At 36.1% G+C, this 18,387-nt stretch overlaps 1 protein-coding gene across 1 annotated transcript; it reads left to right on the forward strand.

Annotated features, from left to right (window-relative positions):
* The first annotated feature begins 1,037 nt into the window (after positions 1-1,037).
* On the forward strand, positions 1,038-13,923 carry LOC130809516 (zinc finger protein BRUTUS-like). Its single transcript, XM_057675326.1, has 14 exons — positions 1,038-1,698; positions 2,594-2,803; positions 5,522-5,716; positions 5,861-6,222; positions 6,685-6,910; positions 7,223-7,391; positions 7,508-8,719; positions 8,853-9,024; positions 9,115-9,336; positions 9,409-9,546; positions 11,086-11,320; positions 11,418-11,477; positions 13,293-13,364; positions 13,457-13,923. The coding sequence occupies exons 1-14, from the start codon at positions 1,393-1,395 to the stop codon at positions 13,589-13,591; spliced, it is 3,714 nt and encodes a 1,237-aa protein (XP_057531309.1). The 5' UTR covers positions 1,038-1,392; the 3' UTR covers positions 13,592-13,923.
* Positions 13,924-18,387: the final 4,464 nt, after the last annotated feature.

The raw sequence follows: 18,387 nt of genomic DNA on the forward strand, positions 1-18,387 counted from the left end.
GAAAAGACCGTGGTGGATACACACTCACACGTGCTTCGCATACGTGTTCCGCATTTCCCACTCTTCTCATCCTACATTGGCAACCTCTTGCCACGTTGACCCACTTTTGTTTCCAATTTTAGTTTCAATTTCATACTCTTTATGTCTTTACTCTTTATGTCCATTAAACATGCATGTAAACTTAGTTCCAACTTAATAAGACTATATAGATTTCGGTTATTTAATTAAAAATATAATTACTATTATATTTTATATAATAACTAAGAAGAATAATAATTGATTTAATTCAATATATTTATGGATAATTTCGGTTATCGTTGTGAATAGTTGTAATGTGAATGAATTTTAATAGGATATAATGTAATTTTTATGATAATATTAAAATTTTTTAGTTTTTAATGCAAACAAGTGTTAAACTTGTGCTAATGTACTATATTTTCAATTATATGAATTTTCTTATTTAAATATAAAAGTTAAAACCTTAATTTTATTCATATAACTATATTTGCAGTTATTATTTAATATAACTAACACTTTATGTTAAGACGTAAAGATAGATTAATAAACATTTTAAAAAATCTAAAAATTTACACATAATCAAATTGTTTCCGACACATATGCAATTATTTGTGTAGAATTGCTGTCATGCCATATTGAATAAATCTTACATGTTCTATGTTTTAACGTATAAATATATAGAAAGATCGATAATGTCAATAAAGTTAAGTACTCTCTGTCCTTGTCAAAAAAAATATTATTTCACTTTTTATTTGAACAAAAAGTATATTATTTCACTTGAATATATGTAAGAGTTTTTTATGTCAAATAGTGATTTTTCAAAAAAGCAAATAAAGTAGTGAAATGAGACGGCATCACAGTGAGAATTTATTGGATTATATACAAACTGTCATAAATAACTTCTTATGAAATTATGGTTTTAAAGATATTTCTTATAATTTTAAAATAATTATTTTTTTTAATTTAAAATTAATTATTTATAATATATTCAATTATAATTCTAACGTGACTAAGACAGTAGCATACGAGATCTATTGGATATTGTGTGCTTGTGTTCGTGCTCTAACTTGCTCTCTCCTCTTGTTCGCTTTCCGGTGTCCATAGTCCATACCACATTAAACAGATAAAGATTAACTTTTTATTTTCTTTTTTCCAATTTTATATTCTCAGAAAAATTAATCAAGACACACATTTTACAACGAAAACCAGAACGATAACCTCGTCTTTACGGAGGAGAGAGAAGAATCATGGTATTCTCGTGTTATCTTCCCCTTCTTTAGAGAGAGAAAACGCAGGGGTAGTTAAAAAGTTCCAACTGTGGGGTTTTCCTTTGAATTTTCTAGGTTTTGATTGCTGAATTTTCTAACAGCATTCATGGCGACGCCATTGACGGGCCTTGCACATAGAGATGGAGGTGGTGTTGCGATAATGACTGGTCCTGTTAATGCTGTAGATCCTTCTCCTACCACTTTGCCCAAACCTTCTTGCAAAAATTCTGCTCAGAAATCTCCTATTTTGATTTTTCTGTTCTTCCATAAGGCAATTAAATCTCAGCTTGAAGGTCTTCATCGTGCTGCTGTTCATTTTGCTACCAATCAAGATAGCGATATTCAGCCTTTGTTACAGCGCTATCACTTTCTGCGCTCCATTTATAAGCATCACTGTAATGCCGAGGATGAGGTAGCTTTACATCTTTTTCTTTCCGATTTCTTATATTATATGATAATTGCTTTACTGCTGTTTGTTTTTTTTTTTTACAATTTCGTTGATGTAAGGTTGATTATGATCATTTTCTTGTATTTTTAATTGCATAATTTATCCGCGAATTTAGGTTAGTTAACAATAAAATTATGTACTGCCACATTAGTTATCAGCTGATGTATTCAATTTACGACAATTGTTTTCATAATTCTTATAAGCATGACTACATTTGTTAAAGGATCCGACTATGAGATTATGACATAGTTCGGTGTTAATAGCAAGGAAGAAAGGGAATCGGCTATGTTGCTAAATTGCCATTATTTACAATATATGGATCTGACACTGTTGTTGATGTAAGGTTCGGGATTGCCTTAAGAGCTCATTTTTAGACAGTGAATTATAATTGCAACTAGAGGTTCCAGGTCTATGATGAATTTGAACGTCGATGTCTGGTGTTTTTTTGAATTTCAATGTCTAGTGATTAGTGACTGGTTGATCTGAATTATTTAAGCTTCAGTATTTACCAAGTTAAAGGAAGTGGCAATAAATGCTGGAAGAATGAATGTATCAAATTGGGACAGCTTAGAGGAGAGAGACCTTGCGTCTTTAGTACTGGTGCCACCGAGTAATAGTAACTGAATGATTTTTGAGGGGGTGGATGGGTGGAGGAGGGTTTTAGACCAGGGAAATTTGTAACTGACTCAGAAACATAAATCGAACATTTTTCTTTGGCCATCCAAAGTACCAAACCTGCTTTAAATCTATGTCACCCAATGGTTTCCACTTTCCCCTCATGGTGTTTTGATGTGCCAGTTGATTCCTTATTGGTGAGCAATTGCAATTTGTTTTAGTTTTCTTTTGTCTCACTGTGCAGGTCATCTTCCCAGCTCTGGACATTCGTGTAAAAAATGTAGCAAGAACTTACTCTCTGGAGCATGAGGGTGAAAGTGCTCTTTTTGATGAGTTGTTTGAGCTATTGAACACAAAGGTACAAGACGAAGAATCCTACCGAAGAGAATTAGCTTCTCGTACGGGAGCCCTTAAGACGTCAATTAGACAACATATGTCCAAGGAAGAAGAGCAGGTGATGCTATATTATCTCGTGAACTATTTTCATGAATTGCAGTATGGATGTTATATGATTTATCATCATTTAATAGTAATGAAGGTTTAATCATATATAGATCTCAAGAAATTTGGATGTTATTTATTAGTTGTAGAATTTTAAGATATATATGTTGTAGACTTGTCACTATATCGAAACCAAATCAACGATCAACTCTGCTAGTTCAGATAATTTGGTGATTAAAGATGATTGATGGTAGGTTTTTGAAATGTTTGGACCTAAATTCATCAAAATTAATGAAAGGATTGTACAACAATTGACCCACATGGAAAATGCATGATATTTGAAAAGTTTGTACCTAATAGCCTCATATTTGCATTATATTTTAGTTTCAGACCGGTAATTCGTTGGATTAACACAAAGAAGTGTAGGACAGGTCACATGATAAGTTGCAACGATAAAAGTTGAACAACGTAAGGTGTCACGTTGGCGCCTCATTGTAACTTGATTTCGTTGCCTTGTTAATCTAAGTGCATTGGTACATTTGTGGAGATGATGTGGGGACAAGTGAGTGCCCTTCAGGCAATGACTCTACACCTATTCAAAACCTTTTACTAATTTATGAAAAAAGAACTCTAAATCTTTATCAGTTTTATCACTTGTTTATATAATTGGGTAAGGACTAATAATGTTCTCTTAAGTTTGGCTAGGAGTATAACCTTGTTTCGATTTTCCTCTTTAAGAGCTTATATTCCTTATAGAAGTCGATTGAATGTTGTTGGTTGAGAGTTTATCAATTGAGTGGTTGATCTTTTTGAATAGGTGTCTGTGCAAATTGAGAGCTAGTCTATTGGAGGAAGTTTCACCTCTAAATCCATTTTTGTGAGTGTATCCATAATTAGTTATTACTCTTTTGATTCTGTTGCAAACCTCAATTGTTGAGTTAGTTGGGTTTGTTTATGAAGACCCTACCTTGGGTTATTACGGTTTATCTTGGTATTTATGCAAAGTGGTTATTACGGTTGAAGTTGTCTCTTGGGTTATTGAAAACTTGTGTTTTCTTATTAAAGACATGTGATTACTTGTTTACATGTTAAATTGTGAATGTGAAGAAAAGAAGAATAATTAGGTGATTTTTGGTGGGTTAAAGTTGCTGTAATTTTTTTGTTTTAGTTTGTAATGATTTCTTAATTTTTTTTAAACGTGTGGGTATATGGTTTGATATTAATTTGTGTAGAAAAAAAGACCATTTTGGGGGGCTTTTGCGTTTGGAAATTTTTGTTCTGGTTTGGTTATTGTTTTGTGCTCTTTTCTTGTTTATGGTGGGTTTATGTTGGTGTGTTGATTTGTGGTGAAAGGAGACGATTGAGGTTTAAGAGACGTGAGTTTTTTCGTTTTGGATGTTGGTGATTGTGCTGTTTTTTTCTTGTTGAGAAGTTGAGTGTACTTGTTTGTGACTTTGTGTGTTGAGTTGTGAAGAAAAATGACCATTGTGAGTGATTTTTTGTGGTTGATAATTGGTGTTGTGTTTGTGTTGGGCGTTAGTTATTGTGTGAGGAGGATTTAATGTGGCTGTTGTATTGCAAATCTGGGCTAGGTGTTGTGGACTTGGTAGCATGACTCATGAATTATACAAGATCAATTGAACTTCTTGACACAACAATTCGACGTGGTAAATACAATGAGATGGCCAACTTGGTAGCTCAACTTAATGTCAAGGTGGTACAATTTAACTTGATGAACAAAGAAATAAGGAGGATTTAATGTGGGTGTTGTATTGCAAATCTGGGCCAGGTGTTATGGACTTGTGGTTAGCATGACTCATGAATTAGACAAGATCAATTGGGGATTACGATTGAGGTGATGGAGTTTGATGATTTCGTAGGCCAAGAAGTATATATTGAATGGGAGTGTTCTTTGAGATATTTCTTTGATCATATGGAGGCTTTAGAGAACAAGAAGTTTAAGGTAGCCAAATTGAACATTGTTTGGTTGGAAGGGATAAAAGCTTATAGGAGGGAGGCATGAGGACAAGGAGACAATTCACTCTTGGACAATTTAATGAGCATGGAGAAAGTTAATGGTTAGATTGGCCCTTCATGAAAAAGCTATATAAGAGGAGCATGAACTACACATCAACTTGTTCCACTTTAAGGATAGTAGTGGGGAAAATGTGTAGCATTGTCGTGGAAGGAGGTAGTATGGAAAATATGGCTAGCATCTTAGAGAATATTCTTGTTTTGTTCATCAAAGTGGGGTAGGAGTAACAACTTCAATCTTAAGGTGGGCTAGTTGTAGCAACCTTGTTCTAATTCTCTTCATTTTTAGAGCTTATCTTCCTTGAAGAATTTTATCCTCTAAATCTTGTTGGTTGTAAGCTAATCTCTAAAACAAGATCAGATCCAATTTTCCTACAAATTAGATGAATAGTTTAATCACTTTGAATGAGTGTTTAAACTGATTCTTACAAATTGAGAGCTAATATTTTGGATTAAACCTTATCTATCTTTGTGAGCTAAGATAGTGATAGGTTATATTCCTTTTTACCCAATTTGCAAACCCCTGTTGAGTTCAGTCTTTGTTGTTGGACTTGTTTGTGAAGACCCTACTTTGGGTTATTACTCTTCACTCTTCAGTTTCCCTTCTCCATAAAGTGTGGAAGATATTTTACTTGTTCTGGATCTCATCTTGCATTAGTGTTTTTGATGCTTTTTCTAATGCCTCTGTTATCATCAGGTGTTTCCGTTGCTTATTGAAAAGTTCTCTTTCGAGGAACAGGCATCTTTAGTGTGGCGGTTCCTGTGCTCTATACCTATTAATATGATGGTGGAGTTTCTTCCTTGGCTTTCATCTTCTGTCTCCACTGATGAGAGTCAGGACATGCGTAAATGCCTTCAAAAAATTATTCCAAATGAGATTCTTCTTCATGAGGTAAGCATCTTAACTATATTGCGAACTTGTTTTCCCCTTTTGAATTTTGTGTTTGATCAACTGCTTTATGAAGGTCATTATAACTATATTACAAAAGTTGTTTTCCCCGTTTGAATTTTGTGTTTGATTAATTGCTTTATGAAGGTCATTTTTACTTGGATGGATGGACCAAAAGTGGATAAACCTCCAACAAGCTGTGATTCAGCTTTGGAATGTAGCATAGATTCAACAGCATGTGCTTCATTGGGCCAAGCCAAAAGGACATCCTGTGCTTGTGAATCATCACAAACTGGAAAAAGAAAACGTGTCAAATTGAGTAGCTCCACTGCAGATTCAGATCTCAGTTGTCCAATAGATGAGATATTATTGTGGCACAAGGCAATAAACACAGAACTCAGTGAAATAGCAGAAGCTGCTAGAAAAATGCAGCTAAATGACGAATTCTCTGATTTGTTTGAATTCAATGAGAGGCTACACTTTATCGCTGAAGTTTGCATATTTCATAGGTATTACATCTAGAAGTATCTTGCTAAAAGTGTTTCTTTAGAAACAGACCGCATTTTTTAAATAAAAATTATCGCTTACGATAGGCATTTTTCTGATTGGTTGTGGGGTTTTTATTTTTTATAATGATGGATCTCGAGTGTGTGCTAGTTTTATTCCTTGGAGTTTTATGTTGGACTTATGCTTTGTTATCTCGGGAAATTTACTTATTAGCTAAGTTTCTGGTCTCTCACGTAGTCACCAAGTGACCAAGCATCCCGCAGGATAGTCCTGCTTCCTGTACTCTAAATTACACCACAAATTTTCATCTTGTTTTCTGTTATCCGTATGTAACACTTTCTGAATGAAATGTTCTGCGTCTCATCATCCTTATGTACCATCAATGACCTTTAACATCATACACATATCATAAAGACTATGATTGGCGCTTCTAAGGTGTGAAATAATATTTTGTTTGCTGGCAGTATTGCTGAGGATAAGGTTATATTCCCTGCCGTAGATGCAGAACTCTCCTTCGCACAGGAGCATGCTGAAGAAGAAATCATATTTGAGAAAATTAGATGTGCAATTGAGAACATACAGCTTGCAAATGCAAAATCATCTTTAGATGATTTATACGCAAGGCTGTGCTCTTATGCTGATCAAATAATGGACACCATACAAAAGCATTTCCATAATGAGGAAATTCAGGTTGGTACACCTTGGTTAAAGTTTATTTTTTCTGAGTATATATGCACTAGCTAGGTTTTTTCAATGCGGAAATAATAGAAGTTTGAAAAAGATTCTGATCAGATTTGTTGAAAATTTGGTACAAACGCTGGTGAAGTGGTTCAAATTGGCAATAGAATCATTTTCAGGAATACTATCACATTACCACTTGAATGGTAGTTTTACTTAATATGGTTTTAAATGTGTTAGTCAGAACTTGTGGTTGTATTTTTGTTAGTCAAGTCACTATGCACATTTCCTTGATCTTCATGTAGTTACCTTATTCTAATGTAGGTGCTTCCACTTGCCCGAAAGTTATTTACTCCGCAAAGACAAAGAGAACTTCTGTATAAGAGCCTGTGTGTCATGCCACTTAAGTTAATTGAACGTGTGTTGCCTTGGTTGGTCAGATTTCTTGGTGAAGAAGAACAAAAGTGCTTTCTCAAAAATATGCAAATGGCAGGTGGTGCAACACTATGTTTTTTTTATAATATAATTTCTGAGCTACTTAGTATCTATATTCCTGTCTATAATTATGTTTTTTTTCTTTTCATTTATCAAATCTTTTGTCTGATGCAGCTCCAGCTGCAGATGCTGCACTTGTCACACTTTTTTCTGGTTGGGCTTGCAAAGGTAGTAAAAGGAATGTCTGCTTATCCTCCAGTGCAATTAGTTGTTGTCCGGCAAAGCTGATGAGCGGGGAAGGGGTTTTAAGTAAATGCAATCCATGCTTATTAAATAGGGAGAAAGCTGCTGAAAATCATCAGGATGATGAAGATAGACCATCCAAGCAAGGGAACATGAGTTCAAGTGAGGCGATTGTCAATCTTGAAGACGTGGGAGTAGGTGATTCCTCGAGGTCATCTTGTGGTACTCTATCATGTTGTGTTCCTGGTTTAGGAGTCAATAACGACCACCTGGTAACTAGCTCTCTAGCTACTGCAAAATCTCTACGTTCTTTGTCTCTTAGTCCCACTGCTCCGTCCCTGAACTCGAGCCTCTTCAATTGGGAGATGGAGATAAGCATTTCAGATACGGGAACTTCTTCAAGGCCGATCGACAACATATTCAAATTTCATAAAGCAATTCGCAAAGACTTGGAGTACTTGGATGCTGAATCTGGAAAATTAAGTGAATGTGACGAGGCATTTCTCAGGCAGTTTAGTGGCCGATTTCGACTGTTGTGGGGACTGTATAAGGCTCATAGTAATGCTGAGGATGACATAGTATTTCCAGCATTGGAGTCCAAGGAAGCTCTTCATAATGTTAGCCACTCTTATACTTTGGATCACAAGCAAGAAGAGATGCTTTTTGAGGACATATCTTCTGCACTGTCCGAGCTTTCACAACTCCATGGAGCATCAAATAAATTTAATAATATTAAAGATTCACTTACATTTGAGTCCAGTACTGGTGATTCTAGTGATAACTTGAGGAAGTACCTAGAGCTTGCCACTAAGCTCCAGGGAATGTGCAAATCTATAAGAGTAACACTTGATCAGCATGTTTTTCGTGAAGAGCTGGAGCTGTGGCCCTTGTTTGACAAACATTTCTCTGTGGAGGATCAAGATAAAATTGTAGGTCGCATAATTGGTACCACTGGAGCTGAGGTGCTTCAATCTATGCTACCTTGGGTAACTTCAGCACTTACCCAAGAGGAACAGAACAAGATGATGGACACATGGAAGAATGCAACCAAGAATACAATGTTTAGTGAATGGCTTAATGAATGGTGGGAAAGGGCTACTCCATCTCAACAATGTTCCACTTCAGATATAGGCCCAACACAAGGTTTGTGTTTTAACCATGGATCAATGAAGCTGCTGAGAAGAGCTGCCCTTTTTCTTTTCTTTTTTCTCATTAACTAAAATCATTTGGAATTGAAGAAATTAATGATAAAAAAAATATTATGATTATTTTTTAGGCCATGATATATGCGATGCTTTGGACTCTAGTGACCAAACTTTCAAGCCTGGATGGAAAGATATTTTCAGAATGAATCAGAATGAACTTGAATCGGAGATAAGGAAGGTCTCTCGTGATTCAAGCCTTGATCCAAGAAGAAAAGCTTACTTGATTCAAAATTTAATGACCAGGTTCGTTTTATTTTCAGTGCTTTGTGAATTTTCATGATGAAGCTTTTTCTAATCGCCGAGTCCTCTTCTTGATTTTTGTGTATATATTAGTCGATGGATAGCTGCTCAGCAGAAGTCTACTCATGGAGGAACTGGTGAATCTTCAAACGGGGATGACTCTCTAGGATGCTCTCCTTCATATAGGGATCCTGAAAAAACAATCTTTGGGTGTGAGCATTACAAACGAAATTGCAAACTTCGAGCTTCGTGCTGTGCAAAGTTGTTCACATGCAGGTTCTGTCATGATAAAGTCAGCGATCACTCTATGGATAGGTGTGTTTCCTTATTCTAGTTCTTTCTTGAGCTAAATTTTCTTGGTGTTTATGCTTTTTATCCCCCAATCAGGAAAGCTACCTCTGAAATGATGTGTATGCACTGCTGTAAGATTCAGCCTGTTGGACCCATTTGCACAACTCCGTCATGCAATGGACTTTTGATGGCGCAGTATTACTGTAACATATGCAAATTTTTTGACGATGAAAGGTAAAAAGAGCATTTATTGGACTTGCTTTAAAATTTTCTGTTTGACGTTGATGTGAACTCTCTGAAGTGATAGAATTAAGCTGTTATTCACCATTCACTAGTTGAGATATTTTTTACATTCAATCAAATCAGTACTTTGTACTGTGCAATTGAGATACTATCTCAAGAGAGATGGGATGTAGCTGTCAAGTAGTCTTGATATTAACTGGAAATCATTCTTTATGGTCTTAAAATATGGCGGTATTTCCCTTGTTTAGAGCAGGGATGAGTCTCAATCATTTGCTAGTTCTGTCTGTGCAAAAACTTTGTGGAACATGAAATAGGTGCTTAATAGGTGGTACAGTAGTACAATCATGTAGGGGCGGTGCTGACGTCATGCAAAGGGGGTGATGGCACAGGCTTCCAAGATATGACCCCCAAACTTATTAAAAATATTTGTAAATGAAGGATACGCAAGTTGTGTATGGTTCAACAGTAAAAAGGAATTGATAGAATTGGGAAAGGTTTCAATTCTGCGTTATTATCTCAACTCATTCTCACCCTCTCAGTCCACTATGTTCAATGGATATGGGAAATGGGAACCAAATAATTTTGCTGCTTAACTTTTCGTTCACATTCCAGCATCTAATTTATTTGCATGATTGATGATCATTTTTGTTTTACACTTACGGCCCGTTTGATAGGTGGTATTAAACGGTGGTAATGAAAATAAATAACTAGTGTAATTTTGGTTGAAAAATCTCTTGGCTACCTTGATGGTCATGCTCGTCCAACTTCAATCATCTCATTTCTTCATAAAATTTATTCCAATGCATTAACATTGAGAGAGGTGGTATTAGGTGGTAATGGAAATTTGTAAACAAAATTTTTTTCGTGATCAAAGTTTCAACACCATGGGAATGACATGGAACTTTTTATGAAATTTTTCACTATATATCATTCCCATTACCACCATTTAGTACTACTAAACAAATGGGCTGTTAAAGGTTTGGAAATTTTACATTAATTAAGAGCCCATTATGTTGCTTGCCTAATAATCTTGAGCCGCCCCTCCAATAATGAACTACTGTTACAAAATTAGGGGAAAATTTGTGTTCCTGTGTTGATTCATCTCTTACACTGGAAACATCTTCCTACATAAGTTGTGTTTATTTTTACTCATTGCTCATTAATTCACTGGTTGCTTTTGCTCCTCAAGAACTACTAATTTAGAAGTATGATGCATACTTGGCGACAAAAGAATCCAATTGGTGTAGTAAACAAAAGATCATCTCTGCTCTCGACTGACATGAGTTTAATATTCTGTGTCTGGTGCTCTATTTCTCTGTTTATTCTTTTTCCAATGGGTGCATTTCTTATTTGTAGCAATATGGATCTATTATTTGTAACAGCTTCTTATGTGTAATATGCCATTTCTTTTGGTTAGAATTATTTGAGCAGCTCAATATGATCTTTAAAATTGTTTGGGTAGGACTTATAATTCTGTGGTTTGGAATATTGCAATTAAACTACTGACACCTTTGTTTTGTGTGTATTCAGAAGCGTTTATCATTGCCCTTTTTGCAACTTGTGTCGTGTGGGGAAGGGACTTGGTTCAGATTTCTTCCACTGCATGACTTGCAATTGTTGCTTGAGTGTAAAGCTGGTTGACCATAAATGTCGGGAGAAAGGTCTGGAAACAAACTGCCCTATCTGCTGTGATTTCCTCTTCACATCAAGTGCATCAGTCAGAGCTCTTCCCTGTGGCCATTTTATGCATTCTGCTTGCTTCCAGGTTGGTAATATAGCTTTGTTTATGGTAGCTTTCAATATCTTGTGTGATACTTTCAATGGTGAATACTGGAATGCTCACTTCTTTTTTATGATGTCAGGCTTATACTTGCAGCAACTATATCTGTCCCATTTGTAGCAAGTCATTGGGAGATATGGCGGTAAGAATGTTCAATAGTATGCTATCTGACTTGCCTAAATGATTAAATATGCCATTTGATTGTCTACCAAAATAGTTCCCATGCATGAGACTGGTCAGTGGTCCCCATCCAAACACGCAGCTTATTGTATTTTAACTTGGCCCCTGACATTTATAATATATCATATAAGGACTTATAAATACCGCATAATTAAGTTCAGTGGTCAAATTAGTAAAAATAATAATTTAGGTATGCGATTTGAATCTTGATATATTTTTTAATAACTTTTTTTAGTATTTGTTTATAAGAAAATTTTCATGAGAAAGTCCAACTTTGGCCAAAAAAAGTTTATTTGGTCGAATTTCAACGCTTATATCCATTGGGACTAACATTGAAGTTAGTGTCATCCGACAGACTTTTTACCGATGTTGGTTACCTGTTTTGTTGTAATTTTTTTATTTAAAAATTAATATAAAATCAAATAAATAAATAAAATTCCTTTCCCTCCCAAACCCTCTTCCCCTCCCCTGCAATGGTGAACCGTCCCCTCTCTCCCCTGCCTATTTCCCGATCTCCCTCAATCCCCCTCTCTCGATCTTCCTCCTCTTCCCCAGAAATTTCCGGCCAACCCTACTCCCTTACCCAGATAAAGGAAAAATTTATGAATGTGCGATAAAGGACGAATTTTTGCATGAATTGCTTGTCTTTGCAATTGGGTTTTAAAAATTGAAGAAAGATGTTCAGCTTTGATGAAGATTCTGGGTGTGAAAATTTGGTCTTGAATTTAATTAATTTGGATTACAGGCTTATTTAGGTGTTTTCAGAGCACTTGCAAGTTTATGCAAGTTTCTGTTGCCCCAAAGGGATAAATTCCACCCCAATCTTTTGCTTCTAGAAGGAAGGATTTGGCTTAAACAAGGCTTTTTTTAGCACTACACTATCAGCACTTCTGTGAAACAGAACAGATGACTAACTATAGGGAGAACCCATCAAAACATCACTCTCATTTTGTTAGCTAATTCTTGCCATCCCAGGGTCACTAACTTGCCCGCTTTTGACCATGTCAATGTCCTCCGTCCTCATTTGGATCTTACTCTACCGTCTAATTATCACAAGCATTGTTCTCTAAAGACAGATTGTTGGGAATTATGTCCCTGGATTAAAGGATAAAATCAGAGTTATCCCTTCTAATTGTTGATTTGTCGTCATGCTCATCATCACCTTCATAAACCACCTCTATGGGTTCACTCTTTTTTTTAAAAATTTAAATCACTAATCATGATTATTTTTTTCGCTTGGACATCCGTATTCAACTTAAACTTTTTATGGTGTATCAGCTATTTGCCCCTCCAAATTTAAATTCCTACTTCACCCGTGGTGGTCTTTTTATTGAAGTGGCAGGAATTCGGACTTCAGTTATGACATTCCTATGGGTGATAAAGACCTCAATGACCTTCTGTTGCGTTATTCCGAAATGGCCGGTTTTGATTTAAATACACTTATTCAGAGTTGTACTCGCTGAATGATCAAGTTTAGAGGGCTTAGCAATTTAGCTTAACTCACTAGATAAACTAATACGGCTCATATTGGGTATGCACTCACCTAATTATAGGTCTTTTAGATAGTTTCACTTACTAAATAGAAAAGCTCCCGAATTTTGACTCACACTTCTTACAGAGGAAATCTTCAATTTTTAATTCACTCAAAAATGTTTTTCCGCTCCCAATTTTATTAAAGGATTCCGATGTGTCACCTACTTGGTCTGAAATTTCCTTGATCCTTCTATTCCTGCACTATCTATCCGAAAAAATTGCTTTTGACTGTGCTTGTATCTAGGTTTATTTTGGTATGCTCGATGCTTTGCTGGCTTCTGAACAGCTACCTGAAGAATATAGGGATCATTGTCAGGTGAGGGCATGCACCATTCAATGTCTTTTCCTTTCTGTCATTGTGTACGGTTTCATTTGATAAATCGGTTTCTAATTTTTTTGGCAATGCAGGACATACTCTGCAACGACTGCGGAAGAAAGGGAACTGCACGGTTCCATTGGCTTTATCACAAGTGTGGATCATGCGGATCATATAATACTCGCGTCATCAAAATTGGTCCAACTGACACCAATTGTTCAACATGACAACAGACAAACAACATTCAGTCTACGTTAGTTGCTACATTGTAAATATTTTGGCGGCAGTACATATGATATGACTTCTTTATTCTTTATTCTCCCTCTGTTCTATAATTGTTGTGAAAAATATGGATGGGAAAGTCTGATTCTGATAAGCAATTCTGAGATTTCCAAATTTTTTGGCGAAAGAAGTTGAGATTTCAGATTCTGTTGCACTTTCTTGGTTGTCAATGTTCCATAGATGTGCAAAAGATATGAGTATAGTGTATACAAATTTAATGAGGGCGTTTACTCCTCTAATGCAACAAGTGCATTTTGCTGCTCTTGTTTTTCTCTTATATCAAATTAAATCTAGAGAAAATTCTAAAAAACTACCTTTTCTATACATGATTTTGCAAAAAACTACCTTTTCTAATTTTTTTTGCAAAAAACTACCTTATGTAATGTTTTTGTTTGCAAAAGACTACCTCTTAACGGATAGGTTAGTTTGACCGTTCAAATAAACGGCTCACGTGTGACGCACGTGACCATGAATATGCAAATCTTCTTCATTCCTGCTTTTCAATTCAGAAGAACAGCAGGGGATAACCCCTAAGCAGCAAATCCAACCCCACAAACTGATGGGCAATTGTTCGATTGATAGTTGCTTAACCTCCTGTGATAGAATTCAGCAATTAGAGCCAGATATGCAAAATAGTGAGTTAGGGCTAAGACCTTATAATGATTCCGGGTTCTTGAAAGGAAATGATAATAATGAAAATCTAAAAGACCACGCTAACATGCTTTTCCCTACAACAACACAGCAAGACACAGACAAAATGATGTTCTGAGTGGAAGGAGCCTACAATGATTTGTCTATGAGTGTTGGGATTGGAGGAGATACACGGGATGAGCTTGAGAAAAACACATTTCAGCACAATAATTTGAACTACAAACTCAGTTCATTTAGTGGAGATCTTGACTTGAATGCACAAGATGAAACTGATGCCCCTAAAAGCATCAGGCACTTGGACCTCAATGGCTTAAGCTGGACATAAGTTCTACCTTATCATCAAGAACGAGTGGTTCAGAATAACCAACCATTAATCACTTCAATGGGAGTATGGGGCTCTCGAGAACAAAGCCAGCAATCATTTAAATGGCTATCTGAAAAACAAAAGATCCCAAAAATTTTCATAGAAGCATTTCATCAAACACGTGGTGTGCGACTTAACATATTGCACAAAATCAACACAACAGAGCTATTCCCTTCATCATATAATCATTGCTCTTCATCATTCCGCAATGTTTTTAAAGTAACAGACATAAAAATGTAAAACTGGGAAGAAGAGCAGTACTGAATTGAAAAGCAGGAATGAAGATGTTCATATATTCATGGTCACGTGCGTCACACGTGAGAGTCAACCGTTTATTTGAACGGTCAAACTAACCTATCCGTTAAGAGGTAGTCTTTTGCAAACAAAAACATTACATAAGGTAGTTTTTTGCAAAAAAAATTAGAAAAGGTAGTTTTTTGCAAAATCATGTATAGAAAAGGTAGTTTTTTAGAATTTTCTCTTAAATCTATGTATAAGAAAGTTGAATTTAATGATGGTTTATTTTTGTCTTCTTAAAATGGGGGATGGTGACAAGTTTAGAGTTGAAGAAGTTATAATATTTCTAGGGAAAAGCTTAAGAATGCCCCCGTTTTTGTTTATGCATTTGAAAAAGTTAGGAAATAAATGAAAAGATAAAATTAATACTCCTATAATATATTTTGACAGGTAATTTGACGATTGATTTCAAATTTTAGTATATACTTAAATAATATTTTAGTTTATACTTAAAATGAATTTTATATGAAATGATTTCGCATGACCATACTGACAAGTACAAGCATCACATTCAATATTCATATTCATGGCATGAAAGTTTAACAAAACGAAAGTGTGAAAATCAAGCCTTGAAAATTATAAAGTGAAAAATCCGCAAATTTGACTCAATATGCAATGAAGATGAAAGAAAATTTGAAATCAATAAGTGAAAAAATAAAAAAATGAACCAAATAATTTAAGTTTTAAAAATATTTCAAAAGTAAGCGTGAAAATCTCAAACCTGTAGTTTGAAGCTGTTCGCAGTTACTCTGCTGTACAAAAACACGGATCAGCTTCTTTTTTTCCCATTTTTCTCCATTTCTCAAAACCCTACCTTCACACTCGACATTCTCCCTCTAAAACCATAGATTCAATCTATCAATTCTTGCATTCCTCTTTCAATGTGGCAATTCAAAATTAGTATGGGATACTCTAGCTTGCTCAAAGATAAACTTGTTTGTGTTTTTTTGGTGTATATGTAGTTTTTTAAGGTTATAATCAAATTTGCTTATTTTTTTCAAATGTAGGTTACTAGTTGTTAAATCAAGACTCTTCTTAATTATCCATAAGTATTGAAGGTAATTTGTAATTGTTTTTATAGCTTTATGTTGTTTTTTGAAATAATGTTGTTGAATTAGTTGAATTCAATGTTGATAATATTATTAGAAATGTTGATGTTGATGTTGGTATTAGAAATATTATTTATGAACTTATGAATTGAGTTATTATTTGGATTTTATGTGTATTATATATGTATGAACTTAGTTACATTATGGATTTTGATAATTTTTAGACCAAAAAAGATTATAATTAAATGAATACAATGTACTTGTATGGGCATGAAATTGATGATGATGTTGATTTTCTTTGTATTAATGTAGAAAATGACATCATTTTGTGTGACTATAGTATGTTTTTGGAATGATTGTATTCGAGAAAGTAGTGGCAAAGTTCATTATGTTGAGGGAAGACGTAAGTTGTTTGCATGCAATTCGAACATAGATTTGAACCACTTTAAACGTTTTATATGTTCTAAGATTGAATTGGACCCTACTAGAAGTACCGTAAATTTAAGCTTTAAATATGACATGAGTGGAGAATTGCTTGCCTTTCCTATTGAGGATGATGAGACTATAGATGCTATGTGGGAGCATTCAAAGTCCACCCAAATTCCCTCTTTGAAGTTATATGTAGAAGAAGTACCATTAGGAAATGTAGTTGCTCCTAATCCTACTCCAACCCCTATGCCTATTTTAACTCAGGAAACTGTAAATCCCGTCGTTTCTTCTGCATTTTGTACTTTTTCTCAACTCCCTACGAATCAAGTTCTAATTGATTCAATGGTTAACTTAGGAGAAACTGCTGAGATGGGACCTTGGGATGATGGAAATGAGAGTAATGAGCTCATTGACGAAACTTTTGAGGATGATGTGGATGTCGATGAGGATGCGCTAGCAAATGACATGACCCTAGGCAACATTCCTATAATCATTCCTCTTACACCTTATGCCCTATGTCCACCTTTAGACGAGTATGAGGAGGACAACTCATGGAGGACTTGGGCTTGTGATACCACATATACCGAAGACGGAGAGTTTGAGAAGGGTATGATGTTTGATAGCAAGGAAGCGTTGTTGGAAGCTTCAGAGTGTATCATACATAAATACATAATAGTAATATTAACTAAAGCTATTGCGAACACAACAATAGAGGAGATGGATCTAGCAACTCCAGGACCCCTAGATCCCAGTGTCTTGACTATGCAGCATGAGCACAAGAAAACTCCTCTTTGGGATGCCCAGGTTAGATGTAATAGTTGTGATTTGCATTTTACTAATGCTAACATACAAGTAACTTATTTACTAATGCCCAGGAGTACTCCTCCACCACAACCCCCGCCAGATGCTGCGTACGGTTCAAGGTGGAATTTTGTACGCAGGACGCGCAAGCACATTGGCACCGGTCTCGGATTCTACTAAGATCAGTTAGACCTGCTACGACCCAACCAGGTAAATATTTCATTATTCATTAACATTAGTACAATTTAATTAACATATCACTTACATTTTCATAACATGTATTTTAGTTTTTGTGGGACCCATACCCTGCGGAAGCCTACGCAGCTGTACCCGAACACTCGGAGATTCATTCAGGTGCGTGGAGGGCTTCTGTGCCACTCATATGCTTCGACATTGTCGAAGTACATCTACCAGAGCGCGTACTGCGCTAATATGGGTTGGTACAGGGCATTCCACCGCCTTGTGACATTGAACCCCAGCTGCACCAGATTTCACGCAAAAATCAGGATACGGCAAACTGGATGGACATCAACTGGCGTCACATCGCTCGTTGGGATGGTAGACTGGAGCTGCTGGCACAAGGTGCGCCGATCGATGTTCATGGCGCACCTACTACACCAGACTACATGCCGTGGTTTCTCTCCATCACGCGCCCATAGATGATACCACGTGCCATCTTCTCAGCAGCACATTACGCACCTGCTGCACCTACGATGACCCAATTTGTAAGTCTTCATTTGCATTTATATGATTAAGTTGCCGATTACATAATATCATGTTACATTAACTAAATATTAATTGCAGGCACAAGGTGCGACAACAGTGATGCGGTACAGCCACAAGGAGCCGGTGAGGGAGATTGCGCATGGCATGCTCGTCGGCTCGCAGTTCTAGCACTTCATACCGGAAGTCGCTGCAGAGTCCTCACCGACTACTGCCCATATGCACGTCTCATCTTCTGCTTATGACTATCATTTGGAGGAGATGGACCATTCATACCCCGTTGATGTTGCGGGGACCTCGCAGGCTGGGCCATCACAGCCATCAACTAGTCCTCTCCACTGCCAGAGCGACACCCGAATGCCTCTTACTACCGTAGGAGGCGTAGGAGACCAACTCAGTTGGATAGGGTAGATGAGGGTCGTGAGCG

This window comes from Amaranthus tricolor, chromosome 3 (genome assembly GCF_026212465.1).
Source record: "Amaranthus tricolor cultivar Red isolate AtriRed21 chromosome 3, ASM2621246v1, whole genome shotgun sequence".
Taxonomy (NCBI): domain Eukaryota; kingdom Viridiplantae; phylum Streptophyta; class Magnoliopsida; order Caryophyllales; family Amaranthaceae; genus Amaranthus; species Amaranthus tricolor.

Coding starts and splice junctions, on each gene's coding strand:
- LOC130809516 (XM_057675326.1), top strand. CDS start 1,393: ATGGCGACGCCATTGACGGGCCTTGCACATAGAGATGGAGGTGGTGTT. Junction 9,337..9,408: donor AGCGATCACTCTATGGATAG/GTGTGTTTCCTT, acceptor TCCCCCAATCAG/GAAAGCTACCTCTGAAATGA. Junction 13,365..13,456: donor AATATAGGGATCATTGTCAG/GTGAGGGCATGC, acceptor TTGGCAATGCAG/GACATACTCTGCAACGACTG.